The 27,244-nt window shown below is 58.6% G+C and overlaps 4 protein-coding genes across 9 annotated transcripts in view; 1 reads left to right on the forward strand and 3 right to left on the reverse strand.

Annotated features, from left to right (window-relative positions):
• SMARCA4 (SWI/SNF related BAF chromatin remodeling complex subunit ATPase 4) overlaps positions 1–13,346 on the reverse strand; it is a 93,482-nt gene extending 80,136 nt beyond the window's left edge. The window contains exon 1 of the mRNA XM_073318959.1: positions 13,292–13,346. The gene's annotated coding sequence lies outside the window, so the exon portion shown is untranslated. The remainder of the gene's footprint in view (positions 1–13,291) is intronic.
• Positions 1–20,817, forward strand: part of YIPF2 (Yip1 domain family member 2) — a 125,727-nt gene extending 104,910 nt beyond the window's left edge. Inside the window, exons 1-10 of one of the 3 annotated variants that reach the window (XM_073318868.1) lie at positions 13,396–13,550; positions 14,593–14,654; positions 15,887–16,029; positions 16,522–16,602; positions 17,830–17,917; positions 18,251–18,367; positions 18,701–18,867; positions 19,024–19,206; positions 19,580–19,688; positions 20,102–20,817. In XM_073318868.1, coding sequence (XP_073174969.1) covers positions 14,624–14,654; positions 15,887–16,029; positions 16,522–16,602; positions 17,830–17,917; positions 18,251–18,367; positions 18,701–18,867; positions 19,024–19,206; positions 19,580–19,687 — 918 coding nt within the window. In that variant the 5' untranslated portion in view covers positions 13,396–13,550; positions 14,593–14,623 and the 3' untranslated portion in view covers position 19,688; positions 20,102–20,817. Of the gene's footprint in view, positions 1–13,395; positions 13,551–14,590; positions 14,655–15,886; positions 16,030–16,521; positions 16,603–17,829; positions 17,918–18,250; positions 18,368–18,700; positions 18,868–19,023; positions 19,207–19,579; positions 19,689–20,101 lie in introns of those variants that run through there. The other 2 variants (XM_073318869.1, XM_073318871.1) reach the window with 2 other exon arrangements.
• TIMM29 (translocase of inner mitochondrial membrane 29) lies at positions 10,771–13,356 on the reverse strand. Its single transcript, XM_073318967.1, has 2 exons — positions 13,292–13,356; positions 10,771–12,085 (listed from the first exon to the last, which is right to left on the reverse strand). Exons 1-2 carry the CDS (start codon positions 13,338–13,340, stop codon positions 11,466–11,468), a joined length of 669 nt encoding a protein of 222 aa, XP_073175068.1. The 5' UTR covers positions 13,341–13,356; the 3' UTR covers positions 10,771–11,465.
• A 317-nt stretch (positions 20,818–21,134) lies between the features above and the next one.
• The window catches only part of CARM1 (coactivator associated arginine methyltransferase 1), a 52,818-nt gene continuing 46,708 nt past the window's right edge, over positions 21,135–27,244 (reverse strand). For 3 of the 4 annotated variants that reach the window (XM_073318864.1, XM_073318866.1, XM_073318867.1), the window contains 6 exons: positions 26,385–26,522; positions 25,455–25,544; positions 25,050–25,162; positions 23,653–23,730; positions 22,643–22,714; positions 21,135–22,380 (listed from right to left, as the gene is read on the reverse strand). In XM_073318864.1, the coding sequence (XP_073174965.1) occupies positions 22,244–22,380; positions 22,643–22,714; positions 23,653–23,730; positions 25,050–25,162; positions 25,455–25,544; positions 26,385–26,522 (628 nt within the window). In that variant the 3' untranslated portion in view covers positions 21,135–22,243. The remainder of the gene's footprint in view (positions 22,381–22,642; positions 22,715–23,652; positions 23,731–25,049; positions 25,163–25,454; positions 25,545–26,384; positions 26,523–27,244) is intronic. The other variant, XM_073318865.1, reaches the window with a different exon arrangement.

The following is a 27,244-nucleotide window of genomic DNA, read 5'->3' on the forward strand; positions in this document are numbered from 1 at the left end:
CTGCCAGGCCCCTCAGTCCTGACCCATGGCCTCACTGCTCTCCCAGGCCTGAGCTCCCCACTCTGCCAGGCCCCTCAGTCCCAACCCACGGCCGCACTGCTCTCCCAGGCCTGAGCTCCCCGCTCTGCCAGGCCCCTCAGTCCTGACCCATGGCCTCACTGCTCTCCCAGCCCTGAGCTCCCCACTCTGCCAGGCCCCTCAGTCCTCACCCACGGCCTCACTGCTATCTCAGCCCTGGGCTGCCTCCAGCCCCAGCCCCGCTAATCTACTTCCTCCCGAACCAACAGGACTTTGCTACCCCTGCTCAAATTCCTTCCCCATCTTTTACCAGTTACTTCCCTCCCCATGGTTCATCTCTTCCCTTGCTGCACCCCTGACACGGTCGGCTCGGCCCATGTAAAACCATAATGCCAGCAAGCCTGTGCCGTTATGATTAATCAGCTAAGAGGGGAATGCCCCATTAGAGCATTAATGCCGCAAGCAGTTTCTCCAGAGGTATTTTTGCAGCTCGTTTGCATAAAGGAGAAGGGGGTGGAATTTGCCCAGCTGGCACCCTGCGATGGGAAGCCCCAAGTCTCTACAATTGCTTCACACTTCTGCCCCTGGCACAGAGGTGGAGCTCATGTATTTCCAAACCTGATGCCCAAAACCCCAAGTTGTCTGTTGGAAATCTGGGGCTAAACTTGAGCTCGGAAAAGAATGAAATCCTGGTTCCTGGAGAGCAAAATGCTTTAGTTGGGGAAAAAAAATCACAAAGGAAAATATTAGCTGCCCTAAGACAAATTATAGAGGTTTGCATTCCGCTCTGACCAAGCAAACGGGGCAGCAGGCTCACAACATCCCACAAGCCTAATAATGCACTTCCCCAAGTGGCCCCCGGGGAGCGCTAAGAGGAGGGTGTTCCCACCGTGGAAGGGGCTCTGCGCTCGCAACAGGTGCAAGACTGGGAACAAGTTCCCTAGGAAGGAGGTGGATTCGCCAATGCTGACCGAGATTGGGTGTCTCTTTCCAACGGATACAACCTCGCTCAGACCAGAGTGACAGACTGGATAGAGGAATCACGCAGTGTTATCCTCTGGCCTGTGTTACCCAGGAGGTCAGTCTAGATGGCTGTTATGGGCCCATCTAACCTTAAAGGTGCTGATTTCTGAATCAACCATCTCTCCCTCCCAGAGCGGTGCTGGGCTAGCAGGGATCATGGCCTACTGAGCACAGCAAGGCTGGGGGCGGGTCAGGACCCCTGGAAAATTGGTGCTGTGTAGCCTGCTTGTGGCTGCCTAATAACAATGGCCGCAAACTTGCAAATAATTGCACCGGGGCAGAACTCAGAGCTCCTTGCAGGGCCTTCCTGAGCATTTCTGTCGGCTGCTCCCACTGAAGTCCTTGGGGCCCGGACTGAACCCCCTGCAAGTTTGGTCAGCGTTATCATCCCCAGTTCACGGATGGGAAAGTAAGGAATAAAGCGAGATGGCGGAGGTAAGCTGACCATGCTCCCAGAGGAAGTCAGTGGCAGAACTGGGAATAAAACTCCAGAGTCCTGGCTCCCAATCAGGCTCTCACACTGCTCCTCTAATGCAAGCAATTCACGCCCTTTCTTCTTTGCACCCCCGCCCCCGATCCCAATGACTGTAACTCCGCCATGTCAGCCAGGACCTGTCCATCTCCTCCACGGTCACGGGAACATGAAATACCATCTCACCCCAGAGGCAGCATGTGACTCCGGAACTCGCTACTCACTCGCTCCAGGGCGCCTTCTCTTTGGTGATTTCCTCGCTGAGTGAGCTCATCTCTGTCCGAGGTTCTCTCTTCGCAGGGCTGTTTGAAGCCGTTCTCCGCTTTCTTCTGGCTGTGTCAGGAGCAGAGATGATTGGAAGGCTCAGATTCCGGCCAGGGGGAAGAGAGATGGGGAGAAAGCAAACGCCATTCATCAAAAGAGCCTCGGCCCTTTTCACATCAGTGGCCTGACAAGCCTCTCCAGTCACAAGCAAAACAACTCAGCCCTTGATGCTTAATAATCCGCTGCCCGTCTCCAGAGCCATTCATTAGTGATCTTAACCAGCTGCACAGATGTTAATTAATGAAACCTTAATTGGGAGGAGAGTTCGGCTCACTCTCGGCTCTGAGTGCCAGTTCCTTGCTCCAACCCAGGGTTTCTCCAATGGGGGGTGGGTGGGGGTGTCATGATCTGAAAGCCAGCTCTGGAGGCAGTGAATATCTTTAGTGCAATCTAAAGCAAAGAAAATCTCACCTCCACGCATGCTGACCTTTCAAGGTGAAGGATTCCACGTGCCAAGTCGTTTCCATGGGCTTAGCCTTGATACAATTTCTACCCACACTTGTACCAGCCAGGCAAGGGGGTCATGAACATTTCTGACGTCAGATTGGAGGTCACCAACCGGGAATAGTTGGCCAACCTGCTCCAATCACTAATACGTACTCCCCTGCTAGCATCTCTCGCAGGGACCCTGCAAGCATTCTGCCCTAATCTCAGCACTGTCCGTTCAACTAGTTAAGAGAATTCCTTTCTCAACGTTGCACAAAGGGGGGGAAGTTCAGATGACAAAAGTTTGTTACCAGGAGGGACTCCCTAGATGAAGAATTTCAAAGCTCAGATCAGTGTCTTTAGTAACATTTCTAAAGGTGTCTGCAATGCGCATTTACTCTCCCTTTCATAGGATCCACTAGCTAATCATTTTGCAGGAATTAATTATTTAAGATCTATTTAAGAAGCTGCTGATATTTGCATGCGTTACATACAGAGGTTTAAAACCTGTGACAGTGTTCTTAACAAATCAATTTCCATTTAGTGGCCAGACAGCCGCTCTTCATAAAACACCCAATGGAAAGACTTAACTGAACTTGTTACCGGACCTGAGCTAAAGTCTCCAACTCAAATCTGTTTCACAAAACTGCTGCTGTTTGTCCACTCGGAGCCAGCAGCTTTGAGCCACAAACAACTTACTGACCTCAGGGCCGAGACAAAAAAAACTTGTGTTTAGCGTCTTTACAGCTGAATGCTTTTCCATGGCAGATTGTCCCTGAGTCACTTATTAATCTGTGTCGTGTATTATTTATTAGGTGTATTATGGTAACACCTAGGAGCCCCAATCACGAATCAGGACCCCGCTGTGCTTGGCGCTGTACGTTCTTTACTCGGTGTATTACGGTAGTGCCTAGGAGCCAGTCAGAGGGCAGGGCAGCTGCTGCACCGACACAGAACACACACAGCCATGCCTAGAGATCCCCACAGAGATCAGGGTCCCTTTGTGGAGGAGAGGATGGGCAGGGCAGGGGTCTAGGACTCATTGGAATAAAGGACCAAGGGCTGGAAGGCAGCTCCTGGTTCCTGGAGTCCAGCCCCTGCTACCGCAGTGACTCCCTCATCCCAGCCTGCTCCATCGGCACACGAGTTGGCTTGCTGTCCTCCCTGCACCTACTGGAGACTGTCCCAGACCCTCCGTCCTCAGCTTCTCGTGGCCAGCCCCGATCTGTTCCCGGCCAGTTCATCCAAATTTGGTCTTGTGCCTGCCTTGCCCTGAGCTTCACTGGCTCTTCTGCTGCCCAGCGGGTTCCCCCTTGATGTATTCATAGAGCACGATCTGCTCTCTTCGTTTTGCTAGGCTCCTTGAGCCAGCCTCTCTGTCTCCTCTCCGAAGACAGGTCCCTCATTCTCCGATCAGCCTGGCAGCTCTTCCCTGCACCTGGTCCAGAATCAGAGCGTATCCGGGTGAGGGCTTACCGGTGCCTTTTACAACAGTGTGAAGTCTTCCCTCGCTCGGCTAGAATGAGGAGCCTAGGCTGCCCCACAGGGGGTATTTGCCTGACTCTGGAGACCCCGGTTCAATTCTCTGCCCCGCCACAGGCTTCATGTACGAGCTCGGGCAAGATGTGCCGTTTCTCTGGACCTCAGTGGTACCTAACGAAGAGTGCAAGGGGCTCAGTTACTACGCTAATAAGCACCAGAGATAGGCCCCGCACAAACATATAAGAGGCAGTTCCTGCCCCAAAGAGATTACAGTCTAAATAACAAAGGGTGGGAGGGGAAACTGAGGCACAGAGGTGAAGGGACTTGCCCAAGGTCACCCAGCTTGCCACTGGCAGAGCCTGTTCCCTTCAAGGAGGGCAATTTCTCGGTCGGTCACTTTCCTTCTTCCTTTGAACATTCCCAACGTGGGGAAACGCATCTCTTCCCCCCGCCCCCCAAAGTCCCCAAACACGTGAACGTACAAATCAAGACCCCCCAGTTGCCCTTTTGCTGAAGCGATTTCGGTCTCACCTCTTCATGGAGTCCTGGGCTCTGGTACCTGAAACAAAGAAAACTCCTCCCAGGGGACCTGCCAGGGCACCAGAAACCAGCACTGGTTTGATTTGCTAACAAGCCGTATTTTGTGGCGCCTACAGCCCCTAGGTAGCAGCAGCATGTGGCCAAAGACAGCAAGTTCCACCCAAACCCTTTATCACAAGAAAGCCACCAAGATTACTTGCTGCTTCCTCAAACCACCCCACCAATCTGCTCCAGCGCCTCTTTCTGAAGCTGACCCTGGGAATAACATACCAAGGGTGGGGGTAGATTCTCCATCATTGCTTGGATGTGACCTGAAAAGCTCTGCTCTGGGAATGAATTGGGGGCGGGTCTCTGACCTGGGGTATGCAGCAGGTCAGACTGGATGGTTACAGCGATTGCTTCTGGCCTGGGGAGCTAGGAAATGCTCCTGCAGTGTAGTAAATGGCAACAGAAGACACAATATGGCAAAGAACCAGGGACGCTGACCTGTCTCTGGGTGCCCGTGTCTGGGTCAAGGTTAGGGACCTGCATTTAGGCCGAAGCTGTGACTTTTACATCAACAGAAAAGGGTGCCTGTGGATTGAGCTGCATTGACTAGGATGGTTGGCACCAGGGAAATAAGCCACAGTTCCATCTAGAATAGAGATCACCCCAGAGAAATCTTCACTAACAGGTGTAGTTTATTGGCCATCGAGTCTGCGATTGCCCAGATGCTCCTAAGCTGAGTACTTAAGTGGTGAGATTTTCAGCCTAAAGGGTCCCAGTGTCTATCATAAGCAAAGGAGATCGGAGTCCTCATTGTGCCAGATGCTGCCCAGACCCCCAGCCAAGATCAGGGCCCCTGTCGTGGCAGGCGCTGCGAAAACCCCAACTGTGATTGGGGACCCCATCGTGCTGGGCGCTGCAGACACTAAGCGAGTGAGAGGCCCTGCTCTGAAGGGCGCACAGTCTGTATAAACCAAGGGTGGGAAGAAAGGAGGTATAATTAGTCCAGTTTTGAAGACGGAGCTACAATTTCATCCACTGCTAAAATGCAGCCACCTCTGGGCTGGAGGCAGCAGCTGTTAAGCAGCTCACAGCAAACACTTCCCAGTGGTTTCATACCAGGCGCAAAGAAAAATTTTGCATTGGACAGAAGCAGCGCGATGCACATCAGGGAGGCAGAACGGCCACGTCGGAACTGAGGCGAACGCCCTGCAATGGGGGCTCTCATCACCACGAGCGGCCAGGACCTCAGCTTGGTTTGCACAAATGGTATTTTCAACAGCACCCCTCCACCCCCGCACAGCACTAGCTTTGAGAGGGGAGCGCCCTCATCATCACTTGCTGCTGACCGCTTTCCCACTCCAGTACGGTCCCAGTGAGCACAGGTCCTCAGGGGCACTAGACCTCAATAGTACATGACCCGCGCCAGGCGTTCTCTTCTGCTGAAGAGCTGGCCTGTCCAGAGCATCAGACCAACTCCTTCAACGACCCTTAAAAGGCCGACACTGCACAAATGCCTCCCATCTCTGGCAACAGCGTGACGTGACTACACCCGTCTGCTGCTTGTCTTGCTTTAGCTCATCCGTGGCATTAAAACCAGAGAAAGGAATCTCTGGAAAACTGGACGGCGCCAAGATCGGAGCCAGGGGTGTTACTCGGTGTGCAGGGCTCGACTCTGCTACAGACAACGCCTTTTCTCTGGAAGGGACGGCTCCCAGGACAAGGGGAAGGCCATAAAGAAGAGGTCTGCATGACAAACAAGCCACGGCGTGAAATTAACCAGGTAGGAGCAATAAAGCTCACGCCAAAGGAGAATAAGAAACACAGAACAGGAACAGTTTGCTACTGAAACCCCAATTTCCTCTGTGTTTACACAGCACATATTGCTGCGCAGAGACCTTCAGAGCAGTTTGGGTTAGGAAAGCCATTCTGTACCAAAGGCACTGAGAGTTTATGCACAGATCAGAACTGCAGGACTCCCGTTCCCACCCACCGCCAGGAAGGGCTTGCAGCTTTGCAGAGATGGGCTGTTCCTGCAGAAGGATTTACTGAGGCTTCCGGTCAGCTGGGCCTCGTCCTACGTGCCTGACCGCTGGACAGCGGAGAATGGTGAGATCATGGGTCGTTCTTTTCCCACACCATGAACATAGCCACTCACAGCATCTCTGTCTCTCCAGTTCTCTCTCACGCACAGAACCTACAGTTCTACCGCTGCAAACACACTCAGTCTCCCTTGTCTCTCTCTGGGTGCGTGCTTTTTTTCACACATTTTTCTAGCTTTACTCTCCACCACATACCAGACTCCTTTGCACACCTCCCTCTTGCTTTCTGTCACACGCTCATGGGCTTTCTAGCTTTACAGAGACACACACACAGTGTGTGTTTAACACACCATCCCCATCTCTCATTCTGCGAGTGGGGCACGAGCACTGGATAGGTTGTGGGTCTGATTCTCAGCTCCCCTCTTCCTGTGCTTGGGGAAGGAAAGGGGTTTGGTGGCTTTAAGTTCCCTTTGCGCTCCTGCATTCTGGGGCTGCCTGACCCCTGGTGTAAGTTAGAGCAGTGTTGGGGCTGCTCTAACTCAAGCCCTTGGGAAGCAGAGAATAGCTGTAATGCAGCAAGCTCTGGTTGCTCCCCTGATTTGCCCCTCCACACCGGAGGCTGGAAACAAGGCGGGTGCAGGGCCTTTATGCCAATTCCACACCAGCCAGGAGGAAGGCCCCTTCCCAGCAGGGATTGTCAGAGGACCCAGATCGGCCTAAAGGGGTCTTCAGAGAACCGAGACTCAGCACAGCCCAGAGGCCACTTATTGTCTCGAGTGGAGCTCAAAGGCAGGCTGAGCCGACGTGCCGCAATCAAAGACTCCGGCGACTCAAAGAGGAATCCCTCCGCTGTGAAAGCCTCTCAGAGCCTGGCCCTGCAACTGTTTGATCACTTATTAAAAAGGTTAATAAATCATTCGGACAGCATTCACAAGAACCCGATGTGCTCCTGTACGCAGCCTCGCAATTCCAACCCAGCCGCCAAACAGTCTGGTTGGTCTGTGAAGCCATGTTCCCCTTCCTGCCTTCCCCCATCACCTTTCCCAGAAGAGAGAAGTGCCGGTTGCCCCAGTGCGTTTCTGTCACTGGACTGGCAGTTCCCCCCAAGCCAGGGCAGATCTGCAACACCCACCAATCGACCATGGAACCGTTCCCACGGGGGCCAACCCAGCCATGGCCTATTGCTACAGAGAACGTCCGCCCAAAAGAGAACGGCAAGAGGTAGCGCGACACCTCCGCCGAAGCAGCACAGGGGAGTTTTTCCTTAATTCTCTAGTGCCCTCTGCTGCCTCTTTAGGATCCAACAGGAAAAAGTTCCCACTTGTTCTGAAAACTAAAGCTAGGTGAAATTTTACAGACAACAATTCTTTTCCACCACCACCGACAACAAAAAAATGCAGATGGAAACACTTTGTTAATTCGTGTCGCTAGGACCCTAAAATTGGGTCAAATTCGCCAAATCGCTTTGGTTGGGGAAAAAAATTGTAAGAAATTGGAACGTTTCACATTGATGTTTTCAATCCCCAACATTTCGATTCAAAACGGCTTTTGGGTTAGAAATCGGCTTCCGTTTCATTTCACTGTTTTTTTAAAGCGTGAAAAAAAGTAAAAACCAACCATGTGATTATGGGTCGAAGGGAACGTTTTATTCCAGCCACAACGGTTTTTGGTTTGGCCCATGACCCAGAGTCAGCTATTCACACAGCTCTACAGAGCCGCGAATGTTCACGTGCGAGCTCTTTTCACTCTAGAAAGACAAGTATCATGGAGGAGTCAGGCCTTGCTGCTAAACACTAACCAGATCGATCCCTTTCAATGCAACGCTGCTCTGGGCATGCCCCCTGAAGACCCACACACAGGCTGAAGTCTTACTTTTTGTCTAAGAAGCCAGAAGTAATATGAAACCAATGATTCTAGAGCTCAAAATCTGCAGCTACTGACCTCCATGTACTACTGACCTCCATTCAGGTTTCAGAACGGACAGAGGTAAACAGCGAGATTCCCCCAGGGATCTGTACTGGGACCAGTGCTGTTCAACAGATGTAGAAAAGATCTGCAAAAAGGGGTAAACAGCGAGGTGACAAATCCATGGGGCCGGACGAGTTGCATCCGAGAGTGCTAAAGGAATTGGCGGCTGTGATTGCAGAGCCATTGGCCATTATCTCTGAAAACTCGTGGCGAACGGGTCCAGTCCCAGATGACTGGAAAAAGGCTAATGTAGTGCCAATCTTTTAAAAAGGGAAGAAGGAGGATCCTGGGAACTACAAGCCAGTCAGCCTCACCTCAGTCCCCAGAAAAATCATGGAGCAGGTCCTCAAGGAATCAATCCTGAAGCACTTACATGAGAGGAAAGTGATCAGGAACAGTCAGCATGGACTCACCAAGGGAAGGTCATGCCTGACTAATTTAATCACCTTCTATGATGAGATTACTGGTTCTGTGGATGAAGGGAAAGCAGTGGATGTATTGTTTCTTGACTTTAGCAAAGCTTTTGACACGGTCTCCCACAGTATTCTTGTCAGCAAGTTAAAGAAGTACGGGCTGGATGAATGCACTATAAGGTGGGTAGAAAGTTGGCTAGATTGTCGGGCTCAAAGGGTAGTGATCAATGGCTCCATGTCTAGTTGGCAGCCCGTGTCAAGTGGAGAGCCCCAGGGGTCGGTCCTGGGGCCGGTTTTGTTAAATATCTTCATAAATGATCTGGAGGATGGTGTGGATTGCACTCTCAGCAAATTTGCAGATGATACTAAACTGGGAGGAGTGGTTGATACGCTGGAGGGAAGGGATAGGATACAGAGGGACCTAGACAAATTGGAGGACTGGGCCAAAAGAAATCCGATGAGGTTCAATAAGGATAAGTGCAGGGTCCTGCACTTAGGATGGAAGAACCCAATGCACAGCTACAGACTAGGGACCGAATGGCTAGGCAGCAGTTCTGCGGGAAAGGACCTAGGGGTGACAGTGGACGAGAAGCTGGATATGAGTCAACAGTGTGCCCTTGTTGCCAAAAAGGCCAATGGCATTTTGGGATGTATAAGTAGGGGCATAGCGAGCAGATCGAGGGACGTGATCGTTCCCCTCTATTCGACATTGGTGAGGCCTCATCTGGAGTACTGTGTCCAGTTTTGGGCCCCGCACTACAAGAAGGATGTGGATAAATTGGAGAGAGTCCAGCGAAGGGCAACAAAAATGATTAGGGGTCTGGAACACATGAGTTATGAGGAGAGGCTGAGGGAACTGGGATTGTTTAGTCTGCAGAAGAGAAGAATGAGAGGGGATTTGATAACTGCTTTCAACTACCTGAGAGGTGGTTCCAGAGAGGATGGTTCTAGACTATTCTCAGTGGTAGAAGAGGACAGGACAAGGAGTAATGGTCTCAAGTTGCAGTGGGGGAGGTTTAGATTGGATATTAGGAAAAACTTCTTCACTAGGAGGGTGGTGAAACACTGGAATGCATTACCTAGGGAGGTGGTAGAATCTCCTTCCTTAGAAGTTTTTAAGGTCAGGCTTGACAAAGCCCTGGCTGGGATGATTTAATTGGGGATTGGTCCTGCTTTGAGCAGGGGATTGGACTAGATGAGGGATAGCTCAGTGGTTTGAGCATTGGCCTGCTAAACCCAGGGTTGTGAGTTCAATCCTTGAGGGGTCCATTTAGGGATCTGGGGCAAAAATTGGGGATTGGCCCTGCTTTGAGCAGGGGGTTGGACTAGATGACCTCCTGAGGTCCCTTCCAACCCTGATATTCTGTGAACCTCCTGAGGTCCCTTCCAACCCTGATATTCTATGATTCTATGATTTGCAGACACAAAATTACTCAAGATCGTTAAGTCCAAAGCAGACTGCGAAGAGTTACAAAGAGATCCCACAGAAGTGGGAGACTGGGCAACAAAATGGCAGATGAAATTCAATGTTGATACATGCAAAGTAATGTACGTTGGGAAACATAATCTCAACTATACATAGTTCTCTGAAAATATCCACTCAATGTGCAGCAGCAGTCAAAAAAGTTAACAGAATGTGAGGAACCAATAGGAAAAAGATAGATAAGAAGACAGTAAATATCATAAAGCCTCTATATAAATCCATGGTACATCCCCACCTTGACTACTCTGTGCAGTTCTGGTCACCCCATCTCAAAAAAAGATACATTAGAATTGGAAAAGGTTCAGAAAAGGGCAACAGAAATGATCAGGGGGATGGAATGGTTGCCGTATAAGGAGAGACTAAAAAGACCGGGACTGTTCACTTTAGAAAAGAGACGACCCAGGGGGATGTGAGAAAGGTCTGTAAAGTCATGACTGGGGTAGAGAAAATGAATCGGGAAGTGTTATTTACCCCTTTGAACAACACAAGAACAAGGGGTCACCCAACGAAATTAACAGGCAGCATATTTAAAACAAACAGAAGGAAATACTTCTTTACACAATGCACAGTCAACCTGTGGAACTCTTTGCCAGAGGAAGTTGTGAAGGTCAAGACTATCACAGGATTCAAAAAAGAACTAGATAAGTTCATGGAGGGTAGGTCCATCAATGGCTATTAGCCAAGATAGGCAGGGACCCCATGCTCTGGGTGTCCCTAAGACGCTGACTGTCAGAAGCTGGGACTTGATGACAGGGGATGGACCACTCAATAATTACCCTGTTCTGTTCATTCCCTCTGGGGCACTTGGCACCGGTCACTGTTGGAACACAGGACATTGGGCTAGATGGACCTTTGGTCTGCCCCAGTCTGGCTGTTCTTTAGTGCACTGTTGTTCCACTGAGGTCCCCCACCCAAACAATGACTGAACAAGGGGGTGGTTTCCTTTTGGAATACAGCCCCTTTATATGGACCAGCCTTAGACAGGAACACCCAACATCGGGCCAGCGATGGCGACTGCGAGTTAAGGGGAACCAGTGGCTAACTTATCCCAGGAACAGCTCATTGGTGAATGGAAAACTCACAGAACTGATTTATTGACCTCAGCACAGTTGGGCCACGAGGCAGCGAGCAATAGCTTGGATCAGCACAATTATATTTCATTATAGGATTTTTTCCGTATTTCATCTTCCCATCCTCCCATAATGCTAGCTCCTAGACCGACTGTCCCCGAGAGCCCACAGAAAACAGAAGTCTTTTTGTTCAGATCATTGGTTTAAGGCTCCCGGAGGTCACTGCTGCTGCTCCTCCTTTTCCGCCCGCTCAATCTGCTCCTCTGTCAGGACGACGGGTTTGTATTTATCGTCAAAGAGTTTTTCGTTGGCTGCCGAGTGGAGGTTCTGGGGGGAGATGGTCCTGAGATGCTCAGGGAGATACTTGAATTCCTCTTCATTGATGTCAGAATCCTTCATTTTCGAACTTAAAACCCACCAGCGGCCCAAGAACCCCACGTCCAGGATCCGCCCGGGAAAGTCCGTCCAGCGCGGCTTCAGGTGTTTGCAGTGAGCCTGGTACAGAGCAGCTTCCGCATCAAAGGGGGCCTGGTAGACGAGGGAGAAGAAGACCAGGCTCTGGTAGCGCAGCCGCCCCTGGTTCCGGAGCTTCATCAGGCGCTGGACATGCCCCTCAGAGCCGTTGTTCCGGATCCAGGGGGAGAGCAGGAGGAGGGTGCCCGAGGCTTCGAGGAGGGAGGACTCGAACGAGGCGTCGCAGGGGACCTGGAGGCTGCAGGCGGTGGCTCCAGCCAGCAGCGAGAGGTAGAGTCCGGCTTTCCCAGGCCGCTCCTTGAAGCCAAGGGCCACATCCCGGCAGGCGTCGGCGTAATCGTGCAGCAGGCTCTTGCACCACAGACCTGTGCCGGGAGGGAAAGCTGAGGTGCTGCCGGCTCCGGGGAGCGAGGCCCGAACACCCCAGGCCTCTGGGGGTGGGTACGTCTGGGTACGGGGGTGTGGGGGGGGAGGCTCAAGTAGGAGAAGAGTCTAGGGATGATCGCGGGGAGAGGGAGGGGAGCAGAGCTGGGAACGGAACCCAGGACACCGGGCTGCCAGCGCCCTACTGTAATGCGTGCCCCAAAGAACCCAGGCGTCCAGGCCGCCGCCCCTCCCCGCTCCGACCCCCTCCCCAAAGAACCCAGGCATCCGGCCCCCGGCTCTGACCCCCTTCCCAAAGAACTCAGGCGTCCGGGCCGCCGCCCTTCTCCGCTCTGACACCCTTCCCAAAGAACCCAGGCGTCCGGGCCGCCGCCCCTCCCCAAAGAACCCAGGCGTCCGGGCCGCCGCCCCTCCCCGCTCCGACCCCCTCCCCAAAGAACCCAGGCATCCGGCCCCCGGCTCTGACCCCCTTCCCAAAGAACTCAGGCGTCCGGGCCGCCGCCCTTCTCCGCTCTGACCCACTTTCCAAAGAACCCAGGCGTCCGGGCCGCCGCCCCTCCCCAAAGAACCCAGGCGTCCGGCCCCCGGCTCTGACCTCCTCCCCAAAGAACCCAGGCGTCCGGGCCGCCGACCACCGGCTCTGACCCCCTTCCCAAAGAACCCAGGCGTCCGGGCCCCGCCTCTGCCTCTGACCCCCTTCCCAAAGAACCCAGGCGTCCGGGCCGCCGCCGCCCCCCGGCTCCGACCCCCTTCCCAAAGAACCCAGGCGTCCGGGCCGCCGCCGCCCCCCGGCTCTGACCCCCTTCCCAAAGAACCCAGGCGTCCGGGCCGCCGCCCCTCCCCGCTCCGACCTCCTCCCCAAAGAACCCAGGCGTCCGGGCCGCCGACCACCGGCTCTGACCCCCTTCCCAAAGAACCCAGGCGTCCGGCCCCCGGCTCTGACCCCCTTCCCAAAGAACCCAGGCGTCCGGGCCCCGCCTCTGCCTCTGACCCCCTTCCCAAAGAACCCAGGCGTCCGGGCCGCCGCCGCCCCCCGGCTCCGACCCCCTTCCCAAAGAACCCAGGCGTCCGGGCCGCCGCCCCTCCCCGCTCCGACCTCCTCCCCAAAGAACCCAGGCGTCCGGGCCGCCGACCACCGGCTCCGACCCCCTTCCCAAAGAACCCAGGCGTCCGGGCCGCCCCCTCACCCAAACGGCCGGAGCCGATCCGCTGCCAGCGACTCCCGCTCCCCGCCATGGGCCGCTCGCTGCCCGGACCGGAAGTGGTTTCCGCCCGGCCGGGAAACGGGGACGGACCCGGGCGAGACCATCTCAGCGGGCCCGCGGGGGGGGAGGGGCAGAAACACTCGTGCTCCCCCCCGCGCGCGCGGGCGGTGCGCGAGGCCGGGCGGAGAGCGACACGCAGCAGCGGGGCGGGGAGGCCGGGCAGGTACCGGGGGGCTGAGAGGTGAGGGAGGGGCGCGGGGGGGGGACGACAGGGGAGACTCGGGGGGCTGCTGGGGACCTGGGGGGAGGGGCAGTGGGCTGCTTCCTGAGCCCCTCCCCCAGCTCTGCGGTGGGGGGGGCTCAGTCTAGGCCCCCCCTTTCCTCCCCTAGCTGGGGTGGCCCCCCCCGGCCAGGCAGGTGCCCCCATGGCAGGAACCAGCGGCTCTAACCCGCCCTATGGCTCGCAGCCCCAGCCTGCTCCCTGCCTCAGTTTCCCCCCCTCGCAGAATGGGCACAGTGGGCCTGAACCCTGCTGGGAGGCCAAAGGATTCAGCAGGGTGTCCCCCCCCCACTCGCCCTGGAGCGTCTGTCAGCCGGGTGGGGCAAACGGGGGCCCCGCTGCCCGCCCCGGGCTGCCCCTTCCAGCTCCCTTCCCGGGCGCCCCTCTAACACGGGCAGCGCCCGGTGCCACGCTGGCACCGACGTGGCTTGTCCCTGGAGGAGCCGCTCCCCTGGTGCGTGGGGCTGGGCAGGGGCAGATCTGGAAGGCAGCCGGGTAAACAAACCACCTGCTGCTCCCCCCGCCCTGCCCTCCCTCCAGGGTTCCTGGCCCAGCTGGGGCCTGGCTGCTTTGGAGCTGAAGGCGTCCCTGCGTTGGACGTGCGGCGAAATCCAAGCGTTAAAAGGACCTCGCCCGCTGCCTGGCATGAAATGCATGTGCAGGAAGGGAAGTAGCTTCAAAGTACCAGAGCTCCGGGCACTCGAGTGGTAGGAGCTGGGGCGGGGGGTGGCCGTCAGGACTCCTGGGTTTCATTCCCAGCTCTGGGAAGGAGTGTAGTCTGGTGGATGGAAGTGGGTTGACTCAGGACACCTGGGTTCCATCGCTGACTCCTTGTGTGACCCTGGGCAAGTCACTTTCCCTTCTCGGCAACTCCTCTCCCCACCTGCACAATGGGGCGAGATGGGGAACTTCGGTCATGCCCCATAGGGGCTCAGTGCGTAGCTGTTCCCAGCTGCTCTGTCCAGCCTTCACGTCACAAACGCTGTTTGCTTTGCCCTGGCAGCAGAGTCCCTGACATGCGATAACCTGCAGCAATGGCCACGTCAGATGAGCTCAAGTTTCATGGTGAGTGTTTGCCTTCCATAAAGGTTTCAGTCTCGAGCATCGCAATTCGTGGGGGAGGAAGAGATGGGTATTTTGTCTGTTGTTTCTCACATGGGATTCCAAACTCTTCCGGGTCCTGTAACATAGTTGGGTCTCCCCTAACTGGGGAGAACGTCACCCCCTGAAAATGTGTATTAGAGGCTGGTTCATTTCAGGAGGCTACTCTGCATCTCAGGCCTGGGGCCATCTTCATCTCCAGGATCTGTCCTGCTAGCTTCTTTCCCCCTCGGGCTCAGCTAAAGGAGGCCTAGTGGATAGAGCACTGGGCTGGGACTGAGGAGACCTGGATTCTATGCCTAGCTCTGCCACTGGCCTGCTGGCTGTCCTTGGACAAGTTACTTCCCCTCTCCCTGCCTCAGTTTCCCCATATGTAAATGGAAATAATGATACTGACTCGTTTGCAAAGTGCTTTGAAATTGGTGGATGAAAAATACTATGTGAGAACTAGGGATTATTATTTTGATTAAAGCAAAGCCATGCAGTGATTGGCCACAGTTAGCCTGCGGAACTCACCACGACAAGAATATCCTGAAGCCAAACACTTAACAGGGTCTAAAAGAGGACTGGATGTTATTATGGATAACAAGAAGTGTCCAGAGTCAGAATAGTAAATAAACAAGTTAGGAACATACTTCAGGGCTTGATCTAACCTGTGACCAGCAGCGATCAGGAGCTACCTGCCCCTGGGGGCAGGTTATCGCATCACTCCCACCTGCAGGGCTTCTTGCATTTTCCTCTGCAGCAGCTGGTCCTGGCCAGGTTGGGCCCCATGGCTGACCCCAGCTGGTGATATTTGTGTTCCCAATCTGACCTATCCCCTGCTGTGGCCTAACTGAAATCCATCGAGTAAGAAAAGAGCTAACTGGCCCATCCCTTCTCTTCCCCTTTTCAGTTTCACTTGGGCCTCCCCAGGGAGGAGGGGGGGGTCTGAATCCTTTGAGGGGGACGATAGTGGTCGTGCTCCGGAGGCTTGGCCGAGGCTGCCCAAGGGCAGGCTGGGAGCTGGTTTGATACAGGGATTTCACCCGTGCTTGGGCAGATCTGAGCCAGCACAGGTGATGAGAATGGACAGGGCTTTAGCCTGCCCGGGGAGCATCAGAGCAGGGCTCGGGACGCAGCTGCCAGCCAAAGAGATCCCAGAGCTGTGGATGCTGATTTCCAACCTGTTCTGACCGCTGGGGGTTTCCCTGCAGAATTCGACGAGGCGGCCGACTTGCTGGCCGTGAACCCTGACGCCACAACCACCAGCATCAGCGAGCGGCAAAGCCACGTGGCCGTGGACGTGAGCACTGGCTACGAGGAGGGTGAGCTAGGGGAGGAGACAGATAAAACCGAGGTGAGAGGAAAAGCTGAGCAGGGAGGAGGACTGGCTGGCTTGAGTGGGCTACAGGGTCTTTCCCCTCCAGGGGGCACCGGACCCAACCCATCCCAGGGCCCCAGCTGCCCCATCAGCAGTGACTAGTTGCCATTTGCCAGTTGAGGCAGCCTGGAGGGGCCCCCGGCCCGAGTATCCTCATTGTCAAAATCACCAGCCCAGACTGCGCTGGGTGGGGCCCAAGCACGTGCTTAAACCTTTCCCTGAATCGGGGCCCTGTCTGGCTGCCGAGAAGAACCCTGGCTCTGACAGCCGCGGCCAGGGTACAAGAGGGGGAGGGACTCACCCACACCGGAAATCGACCCTGATCCCCGGGTTCAGCAGAAAGGCTGACGGCTTGTCCGCCATCACAGAGGGTCCTGGCTGCGGCTCAGATTTCTGCCGCGAGCCAGACCCGGCTGTCTGGCACGTGGGCCGAGGACCATCCAGTCATGCGTCTTTTCATCCACACAGCTCCTCAGTGGCCAGAAGAAGCAGCCCAGTTTCTGGACCTTCGAATACTACCAGACTTTCTTTGATGTCGACACCTACCAGGTAACAGAATCTCCCTGTCTAACGTATCCGCCGGTCGGCTGGAAAGTGACGCGGGCAGGAGCAGCAAAACTCGGGAGAGGCAAACGGGCCATCGCGCCAACCTGGCTATGGCGGCCCAAGGAGCCTCGCCAAAACGGCGGCTCCATTTTCCAGGGAGGCAGGACATGGACCTGCACTCGGTGTGGGCAGGGACGTCCCCAGATGGACACACGCCTCCCCCTGGCAAGGAGGTTGGTCTTGTGAAGGTGTTCCCGGCTCTGCCGCAGACAGCCCGGGCAACCTTGGCAAGTCACGCCGTGGGAGTTCCCTGCCTGTGAAATGACCCTTCCTTGGTCTTCAGGGCAGGGAACTCCCCTCATGTCTCTGGGCAGCGCCCGGCCCGACGGGGGCCGGATCTCAGCCGAGTTTAGAACGAACTGAGGCAGGTAGTTACAACTGGACCCCCGGTTGGCACTTGCTGGAGGGAAGCCCGTTTCCCCGATGAAGGCAAAAAGCACCTAAAACAAAAGCTTCCAGTGACTGGAAACGCTGAGGCCTGGCTGGATGTCTAGGCCCAAAGCTAGCGCGTCTCAGCATTGGCCTTCGCATTGCTCGGAGCCTGCTTGGTGTGGATGGAAACCCGCTACTGAGGACTGAATCCTGGCTCTCCGGACTGAAATGCCATGAGCAGCCAGAGCTTGAGCTAAACAGCTGGGCCCTGTAGCTGGGGCCAGGCCAGACTCGTCCCTGGGGTGGCTCTCCCTGCTTACACCCCCACAGAGGTGTGGACGAGCTCTCTGCTCTGCCGCTCGTCCGAGGATCTGAACGCCTTAACCTCAGATTCCTTTTCCTGGCCATTTCTGCGACCCGGCCTGCAGCGTTGGGCTGGGACCCGAGGACGGGGAAGTGGAACCAGATCGACACAGACTAGCCCCACGGCACTGTCCCAACCGAGAAACGGAAATGGGTTGAGAGTGCTGTGGGTCTCCTCTGACTTCTTGCATGGCACGGGCCCGATCCCTGTGCCCCGTGAGCCCGGCCTGGAGCCGGTAACTCGGGGTGTAGCACGCACAGCAGTGCCCCGGGGGGCTAAAGGGGAGTTTTGCTGGTACCATTGGGCAGGGGCAGGTCCTTGTTGTGGTAGGTGCTGGCCCACGGAGCTCGCAGGCGAAGTACGTGAGGCAGTGACAGGCCAGAGCCGTGGCTCTGGAGACGACCCACTAACCCTGGTCTGGTCCCATCCGCCAGGTGCTGGACAGGATAAAGGGGTCTCTGCTGCCCTTGCCTGGGAAGAACTTCGTACGGCACCACTTACGGAACGACCCAGACCTATACGGTGAGTACGGCGAGGCCGGGCCGAACTGCACAGACCCCCTGGGGGTCCCCGACGTCCCGGGGGCAGCTCTGGGTTCCCAGCGACTCACTCGTCTAACCCGCACCCCTTCTCCTCGGCTCGGCAGCCATAGCGCCGGCCCAGGAGCCGAGACGCCCGCACCCGCCGACCCGGCTGCGCTGGTGCCTTGGCCGTCCTAGGGCAGCTTCCACGGTGGGATCTGGGGGGAGCCCTGAGGGCAGCCGGGTGTGGGGCTGTCACCGAGCAGCTTCGTGGCACTGGTGTCCGGCTCCTGTCGACACCCCTCCTAACCCTGCCCCCCATCTGCCTCCCCAGGGCCCTTCTGGATCTGCGCCACGCTGGCCTTCACGCTCGCCGTCAGCAGCAACGTGTCCCACGCCCTGGAGAAACGGGGCGACCCTGCCTTTCACTACAGCCCCCAGTTCCACAAAGGTGAGCGCCCGCGGGGGCAGGGCTCTTCTCCACACTGGGGAGGTTTCCCCCAGGGCTACGCAGCGAGTAAGAAATGTGAACAGAACCCAGGAGTCCTGGCGCCTGCCCGCCCCCCCCCCCCCCCTGGCTCTAACCACTAGACCCCACTCCCCTCCCAGAGCCAGGCTAGAACCCAAGAGTCCTGGCTCCCAGCCCCCTGCTCTAACCCCTGCTGCTGTTCACGGGTGGTGGTTTGTCTTTGCTGTTATCTGTGGGCAAGGCCAGGCGGCAGAGCCCTGGCTCCTCCCTGCCTGCGCGTCCCTGCCGGTAACCAGTGTCTCTGCCCCCCCTCAGTGACCGTCGCCGGGGTCGTGATCTACTGCTACGCCTGGCTGGTGCCCCTGGCCCTCTGGGGCTACCTGCAGTGGCGCAAGGGACTCAGCCTCCACGTGGGCTCCTACAGCTTCCTGGAGACGGTCTGCGTGTACGGCTACTCGCTCTTCGTCTACATCCCCACCTCGGTGAGCGGCCGGCCCAGGGAGGGGCTAAACCCGCCGGCAGACCCCTGCCCTGGCGGGGAGTCAATCGGGTGCCCCAAAAGCCTCTGGGGGGGGAGCCCCGCCTCCCTTGGGGCCGGGTGCCTGACCGCCCTTCCTTTCTCTCCCACCCCCTGGCAGATCCTGTGGCTGATCCCGGCTGTCTGGCTCCAGTGGGTCCTGCTGGCCTGTGCTGCAGCGCTTTCTGGCTCCGTGCTGGTTCTTGCCTTCTGGCCGCTGCTCCGTGCCGACAGCAAGCCGGCCACGCTGGCCACGCTGGCCGCCATGGTCTCGCTCCATGTGCTGCTGGCCCTCGGCTGCAAGGTATGAACAGTGCTTCCGGCCGCCTGTCCGGGGTGCTGCCCTGCGCAGCGGGGAGAGGAGACCCACAGGGCCTAGACGGCTCCTGTTCTCCCCAGCGTGGCTGCTGCAAGAGGAGATGCAGGCCCTGAGCTCTGGGGACCCTGCTTGGGTCGTGGCACTGGCCCAGTACAGATGGAGAAACTGAGGCACAGAAGATCTGGGGGAGATGGCTTTTTTCCAGCCTCAGGGGACAGGTGCTCTGCAGTCCGAGGGGCATAGCCCCCCTCCATTGGGGCAGGTCCTCTGTGGGGCATGACCCCCTTCCCCCCATCAGCCAGAGGGGCAGGGCCAGTTCTGGCCCCAGCTGATCCTGCCCTCCTCCTGTTTTTTGTAGCTCTATTTTTTCCGGACGCTGCCCAGCACCGTCTCTCCTCTGCAGACGCTGGTCACGGCCCAGCAGCCCCCTCCCCCAGCCAATGCCTCGGTCCCCCTCCGCCAGTGAGGTAAGCCAGCAGGTGAACTCAGGCCCTGGGGGAACGTGCAGGCGGGGGAAGCGAGGGCTATGGGTGCTGGAAAGAGGCAGAACTTGCTCCTCAGGAGTTGGGGATGGGCCAGCAGCTCTGATGCAGGCCCCTGTGCCTCAGTTTCCCCACAGAGTGAGATCTTTGGCCTCAGTCTCTCTGCCCGCAAAACTGGGGAGCTGCATGTGCCCTGCAGGGGGCTGGGGAGCCCATGGGGCTCTAGGAGCTGGGAATGACTTGGTCTTCAGAGGGGCTGGATTAGTGCCTCCCCTCCAGCCATGGAACCCCCTTGGGGGCTGGGCCCAGTGCCAAACCAGGCTGAGCTCTTGCCCCACAGGAGCCGAGGGGGGGATTTGTAACCTCGTCTCTCTCACCGTGGGCTTCTGCTTTTGTAGGTGTGGATCCCCCAGCACTGGGCACAGGCGAAAGACCGGAGCCACTGCTGGGCCACGGTCCAGGCTCCGGCCGGCTTAGGAAGGACCCTTCCTCCGGCCTGTCCCCCGGCCCGTGGAGCTCAGCCACGCTGCACAGGGAGGGGGCGGCAGCTTGGCAGTGGCTGAGTCTAGGACACTCGGCTCGTCTAATTCTTCCCCTCTCCTCCTGCATCAGCACTTCAGCCCTGGCTCATTCCCAGCTGGGAGCAGGGGCATCAGCTCCAGTGACCAGACCAGCCTCCAACTCGAGCCTGGCTCAGTCAGTGGCAGGAGTCCCGCCAGGCCAGAGCCCGGGCCCTGCTCTCAGGGCGTCCTTGCAGCACCGGGAGGCAGACACCTCTGCTGGCCCCAGGGCTGATGTTTGCAGCCCCTTCCTCGGGCAGATCTCAGCACTGCCAGGTCCTGATTGACAGCACAGCTGCCCCTGACCTGGAACAGCTCTCCTGCTACCTCCCAGGCTAGGCTGGGGGGGCTGGGACAGAACACATGCTATGGAGGGATAATGGACAAGGGGATTCTGCTAGCAAGGTACTCGGGCTCCCCCACCCCCATCTCTAGGGCATGGGGGGCAGTGGTAGGGCTGGCTGCTCCCTGGGCAAGGCCCAAGGATTGGGAGCTGTCAGCTGTTTTCTATTCAAAGGTGATTGAAATAAACTGGGGCTTTGCCCCACCTGGGACCAGGGCTGGTGCCTGTGTTGGGGGGATGGTGGCATCACTCACACTGGCTGGGTTCCTTCCCCTCCCTGCTGCTGGCAGGAGGCTGCTTTGCAAAGGGGCAGCAGGTGCCAGAGGCTGGGAGAACAGGCCCCAGGCCCACCCTGGCAGGCTGCAGGGAAGGAGCTTCCCGCTAGAGGTGTCAAACAACCACCCTGGCAACAGCCCTTCAAACCCCTCCTGCTTTATTGGGTGCCACAACAGCTCTGCGCCCCCCTGGGCAGCCCAGCCAGGCTGGCCTGGCCCGGCCCGGCCCCATAGCTGAAGGAAACTGCCTCCATGAAACACATAATTCCTTTATTTCATTTTCTCCAGAGGGGTCCCTGCAAAATCCTTTCAAAAATCACCACAGGGGGCTCTTGGAAAGGAAACAAAACAAAAACCATCCGCGCTCTACCTGGGTGGCGGTTACACTACCGGACTGCACTGTCCTGGGGGGCTACAGGGGGCTTTCCCAGCAGAGGCCACAGCTCCTTAACTCCAGGCCCTGGCAGCTGGCACCAGGGCCATGGGCTAGGCTGGCTCTGCTCTGCCAAGAGGAGGGGGCAGGGTGATCCAGCAGGCTCCAGCCACCTGCTCAGAGGGGACATGGAGCTGGCAGCAGACCCTGGCACTACTGGTCCCCGTGGCACAAAGGAGTTAAGTAGCCAGCAGCCACAGTTTTAGGGACATTTAAGTTTTGTTGAATGCTCTCCTGCCACACCAGCATTTCCCTGGAGGCAGGTACCAGGCCTGCTGGTCACAGCTGCCTTGATGAGCAGCCAGGCCACCGCCTCAGGCATAAGCAGAGACTAGGGCTGGGATGATTAAAAAAACCCTCCCCCATGAGGCACAGGATTTGCTGCAGTCACTGGGGGCAGGGGCTCCGTTGGGCTACTCCGACAGCCTTGCTGCCGGCTGCCTGGCCAAACAACTGCCCAGCCCAGGTGCCCTGCACCAGCAGGGAGCAAGGGGAGACCAGGGGGCCAGGCCTGAAAGCCCCAGAGCTGCAGCTAGGGAGGAATCCTGGACACCGGGCACTGCCGCGGCCATCTCTGTGAAACGCCCAGCCAAGGCCATGGCGCCGCCGAGCGGCACAGCCCCAGCTAGCATGGAAGATGGTGAACTAAAAGGACTTCACTACATGATCGGGTGGCAGGGGACAGCTAGCACTGGGGGCTTGACACGGGCGGAGAATCTGAGGTTTGACATTTCATAAAAAACTGTCCAAGTCCGGTATCAAAGAGCAGAGGAGCTGATGGGTGGGTTGGGCTTGTGGGCCGGTAAAAATAGCCCCAGCAAGCCAGCTGGCGGGGGTGAGGGGGGAACAGTTTGTCACGGGGAGAGGGGGAAGGGTCATCTTCATTTGGTTTCCTGGCGCTGTCAGTTCAGAGACGGGGCGGAGGGGTTTTAGCTCCCGTAATGCATTGTGTTGGTGGTGATGGACATGGGGGAGGCCATGGAGATGGCAGGGCCCCCCATGGTGAACTGGCTGTTGACCGGGTAGTGAGCGCTCGAACCGCCTCCACTCTGGCTGCCGGAGGAGCCTGCGGAGGAGACAAAAGGAGTCGCCATCAGATCCGCCCACCCCGCAAGAGCTCCAGTGGGGTGGTGCCCCGAGCCGAGGCCTCCCCCGCCCGCCGCTGGGGGGCTGCCTGGGAGAGCGGAGGGGAGTCTGCAGCTCAGGCCACCGCCCGAGTTACAGGCGTGTGGACAAGGCCAACGGCGGGTGGCAGTGGAGGCGGGAGGACGCCCTCAGGAACGCAGAGATCCCTGGGGAACGGAGCTGGGCGCGGCCAGGAGCGTTACCTGGGACGATGCCGGTGCTCATGATGGAGCCCATCCTGGAGTGCGTGTGATTGACAATCCCCGCGCTTGCCGCTGCAGGGAGACACGGGAGATGCTGCGTGAGCAGGGGAGGGGTCCCCCCAGGGTCCCAGCCTCCCCCAACCCCCTGGCAGCACAGGCCCGTTCCCAGGGAGCTCTGGCCCAGGGGCTAGCAGCTGCTCCACAGCTGAGGGTTACAGATGCACTCCCACAACCTGCCAGCAGTGGGCGCTGCTGTGTCCCAAAAAGCCACTCCCAGCAAGGCTCTAGTCCAGTGGTTCTCAGGACCCATTTGTTCATGGCCAGTCGTGACCCAGTAGATGGGCTGGGGGTGGAGGCCCTGGGGCGGTTTCAGTCAGATCCTGCCCCCCGGAGGGGTTGGGCTCTGCCTGGCTCTCACCCCACAGTGCCGGCTCCCCCGCTCCAGGGTGGTCGCACCGCTCGGGTTTGGCCCTGCCCCCCAGCTTGGTGAGAGGGGGCTGGGCCTTCGCCCTGGGGCTGCAGCACCCCTCACTCAAATCCGGCCTACCAGGCCCCCCATAGTCACCACAGCTGGGCCCCGCGGACCCCCACAGCCGCAACGCCTGGAGCAGGGAGACAAGACCAGCCAGCCCCGGGACTGGACCGAACAGGATCCAGAGCAACACGTGGGTCTTACGGACATGGCTCCGATGTGATGTTCAGCCTGAGGCCCTTCTCAGCTGGGGTCTGTGCTGCACCCCACACAACGGGGCCCCCCCATCTCAGCTGGGCCCAGGCACGACCCCTAATTAATGGGACACTGCGGCACCTGCAGGCTGAAGTGAGCTGGTCCAGGCAGTCAGGGCTTCCCCCAGAGTCACACGTCAAACCCTCTGCCATGACTGAAGCCCAGAGCTACCAGGGGCCATGTCCCCCAGAGACCCGCAACCAGGGGCCCCCCCTGCAGGACCCCAGTTCCAGGGCTGACCCCTCCTGCCAGGGGATTCCCGTTCAGATGCTGAGACACTCACCTAGAGGAATCAAGTTGTTGTGGCTGACATTGGAGCCACCGGTAATAACACTGCTGAGGTCGTAGGCCGTGGGCATCCCTGCACCAAGGGGGAGAGATGGGGAGGGGTCAGCAATGGGACGCCCCCTTCAACCCCCAGCCATGGCACTGGGGACCCCAAAACCAACCAGAGAATCCATCCAAGGGCCTCAGCGTCTGCCCCCCTGCGGCCGAGGGGTCCCCAGCCTGGGGCTGGCCGGGATTTGCCCAGTGCTGCAGCCTGGGGGCCCTGGCTCGAGGCAGCCCAGGACAGTCCCTGGGGCTGGGCAGGGAGGCTGGCTTCAGGGTTCTCTGCCATGGGGAAGTGCCCTGGGGAGGGCCGGGCACTTGGCCAGCTGAGCTCAGCAGCCCCGGGACTGTGGCCAGAGGAAGTAGCATTGCCCAGCAGCCCCCCCTGGAAGCGCGCCAGGCCCCTGCTTGCAGGGCTCTGGATCCCAGGGCCAGGGACTGGGCAGCAGCTCTTCCCGAGCACAGGCTGGCGTGACGAGGCCAGGGCAGCCGCCCTGCCCAGCAGCCGCCTCGGGGCCCAGGGAGGCTGGGAGTTGCCAGCAGCTTCCATGCTGGCAGGCGGTTCCAGGGCCTGCCACAAGAGGGGGCCAGAGAAGCCGGCCATGAAACAGGCCCAGAGGCCCCAATCCGGGGCTCCAGGACATGCCGCCCTGTGGCCGGGTCCCTGAGCCCATGGCAGGATGCAGGGGAGGGTGGCAGGAAGGCACAGAAATGGAGGGAGGGGCTGGAGGCTCAGTCAGGGAGCCAGTCACTCTCCTGCTTGGGGCTTCAGTTTCCCCACTGGGACCAAGGCTGCGGGGTGAGGCTCCGAGGACACCCAGCCCAGCAGGGTGGGACGAGTCCTGCAGCAGGGAACCCTCCACTCTCAGCTAGCAACGGCCTGAGCTGCTCAGCGTCCCCAGCCAGGCTGCGCCGGGCTTGGAGCCCGGGTGGCTCCCAGCCAGCAGGGGGAGGGGAGGACAGACAGCTGGGGCCCAGCCCTGCACCAGGGGGAGTTTCCCGAGGTCCCAGCCCCAGAGAGCCGATCCCAGCTCAGCAGAGACAGCGGGCCAGGCTTGGGGTCTGGCTTGAGCAGCTGCACTGAGGGGCTTGGGCCGGATCGGCCTGGCTTGGGGGTGCTGGGCACTGATCCCTCCCTTTTTCCCAAGGGGAAGTGCAGAGCAATGGCAGTGCCCAGAGCAGGAGGGGCATGGCGGGGAGTGGGCAGGGGCTGCACGCGCCATGGCTCAGCAGGACATGGATCCAGCAGCCAATTAAGCTGCTTCAGCACAGAGCGGGTTGTGTGCCTGCACTGGCCAGCCCCATGGGCTCCCCGCCCCCCAAGAACCCCCGGATGGCAGGGTACATTACCGGCCACGCCCATCCCCGTGCTCATGTTGTAGGCGCCACCCGTGTTCCATATGTTCTCGGATGGAGACGTGTAGTGGGAGCCCGGCGGAGGGGAAGGAGTCGTGCCTGTGTACCTGTGAGACACACGTGACGACACGTCAGCGAGGCCTGGACGGGCGGCGGGAGAAACCTCGGCCCACCGCCAGTCACTGCGGCTGCAGGGGGACGGGCTGCTGCCCAGCCAGGTCAGCCGGTCGGCACGAGGCTCCCCACACAGCACCGGGCTCCCGCAAAAGGCAGAACGGGGCCAGTGACCCTGCACCTCCCAGCCCGGGGGGGAGGGCATGGCCAGCGCAGGGTCTTGCTGCCTTTGCCAGCGGATCGGGGGCGCCGCTGAGGCAGCCGGCTTGCAGGGTGGGGCCGTACCTGAAGAAGGGGTTTTTCAAGTCGAGGAGGTTGCTGGACTTGGAACCCGTCTGATCCACCTGGGCGACAATACTTATGTCGTAGCTTTGACTGTGGAGAGAGGGAGACGCACGTCAGAGACTGATCCGGCGCGGGAGCCTCTGGCCCAACCCTCCTGCGAGGGCCGGCCCTGCTGGAGCTGCAGACCCCAGCAAGATGGGAAGGGACGAGCCGGGGAAGAGGAGAAACCTCAGGACAGAGATGCCCCCCCCAGGGCGAATTCCATCTCTGGCAGGGCTGGGCCTAATGCTGGGACAGTGCAGGGGCAGGCAAGGGGGCGCTGAGGGCTTGACTGTGGAGAGGAGACGCCCAAATTGCAACTGATGGGGAGTGGCAATTTGCATGTCCCCCCAAGGAGAACTGGCCTGAGGACCCCCCCCCCCGAACCTGATTCACAGGCCTTCCGGTCACCGCTGCTCTAGCCGGGCTTGGAGGTGCGTTGGGCAGGACAGGCTGGCGCTGGGCAGAGAGGAGGGCTGCCCAGTGATTAGAGCACCAGCTTGGAAGACCCGGGCTCAAACCCCTGCTTTGCCACAGACTCCATGTGACCTTGAGCAAGTCACTTGGCCTTGCTAGACCTCAGCTCCCAGCTGTACGTGGGGGTGACAGCCCTGCCCTCCTGGCCGCAGGGAGAAATCCATTCGAGACGGGGCAACTGGAGTGAGTTGACGGAAGGTATTTCCAAGGGCCCCCAGGCCTGGGCTAGGCAGGCGACCACAGACCCAGGGCCAGGCCCCACAGCAGCACGACCCACAGACTAGCCCAGAAGCGGGGTGCAGTGCAGTGCAGGGAGCCGTTTGGAATACAGCTCAGCCTGGCTGCTGGAGCAGTGCATGCTGGGATCCGTAGCCCTCCCAGCCCCAAACCCGCGCCCCGCGGAGTCTGCCTTACCGCTTGTTGGCGATGAGCAGACACGTCCCTGAGAGCGTGTCCCCGGCTTTGGCGAAAAGTGGAGACTGAAACAGACACCGGACCTGGTACCAGTGGGTCAGCGGCTCGGTGGGGGCCGTCGAGAGCCACACTGTCATCCTGCCGGAGAGAGGGGACAGCGCCTAGTTAGCAACAGACGTGGGGACTGGCTGCAATCACCGTCCCGCCAGCCCAGCCCGCTCCAGCCACACCACCAGGGGAACGGGGAGGTGGGGGGCAGAGGTGTCCTCTGCTGGCCCAAGGTGTTTGTAAAGCAACCAATTGCAGCCCCACATGGCTGTTCGCCGGAGCCTCCCACCCCATAGTGATGGGGACAGGGCAGCGCCAGCCACTGAGTCCCACTGGGCCCGTCCAGCCGGGCGGGGGAGGCCCAGGACATCGGAGTCTCAGCTATGCTAAGGACGAGCTCCAGAAGTGAACTCCCCCTGGGGTGGCAGCAGCCGGCCCAGCAGCCAGGGGCAGACACGAAGGGAGGTGAGGGGTTGAACCAAGATCTCTGTGGTCCCAGCCTCCAGCTCAGGTTCCTGGTCTCATCTGCCACAGAGCGTGGGCTGGGAGCGAAGGAGCAGCGTCAGCCCTGACTCCATGGTGAGGGTACAGCACCCACCGCTCACTGAGAGAGGCAGAGGCAGTTCCCTAGGGCTTAGGAACCACTGCTCCTGAGGGGCACTGGGGCACGGAGTTACAGGTGAGAGGGTGGCACAGCAGTCCAGGTAACCGACCAGCTGCTTTCCCATACAGCGGGATGGTGCCATCTCACGGATCACACTTATGCCAGAGGCACTGATGCAGTTAAGACAGGTGGGACCAGGACTCTGGCA

Source organism: Lepidochelys kempii, chromosome 20, assembly GCF_965140265.1.
Source record: "Lepidochelys kempii isolate rLepKem1 chromosome 20, rLepKem1.hap2, whole genome shotgun sequence".
NCBI lineage: Eukaryota > Metazoa > Chordata > Testudines > Cheloniidae > Lepidochelys > Lepidochelys kempii.

Excerpts from the sequence above, each read along its gene's own strand:
- TIMM29 (XM_073318967.1), bottom strand. The coding sequence starts at position 13,340 with ATGGCGGGGAGCGGGAGTCGCTGGCAGCGGATCGGCTCCGGCCGTTTG. Across the intron at positions 12,086-13,291 it reads GATCGGCTCCGGCCGTTTGG|GTCTGTGGTGCAAGAGCCTG; the intron begins GTGAGGGGGCGG and ends CTCCCGGCACAG.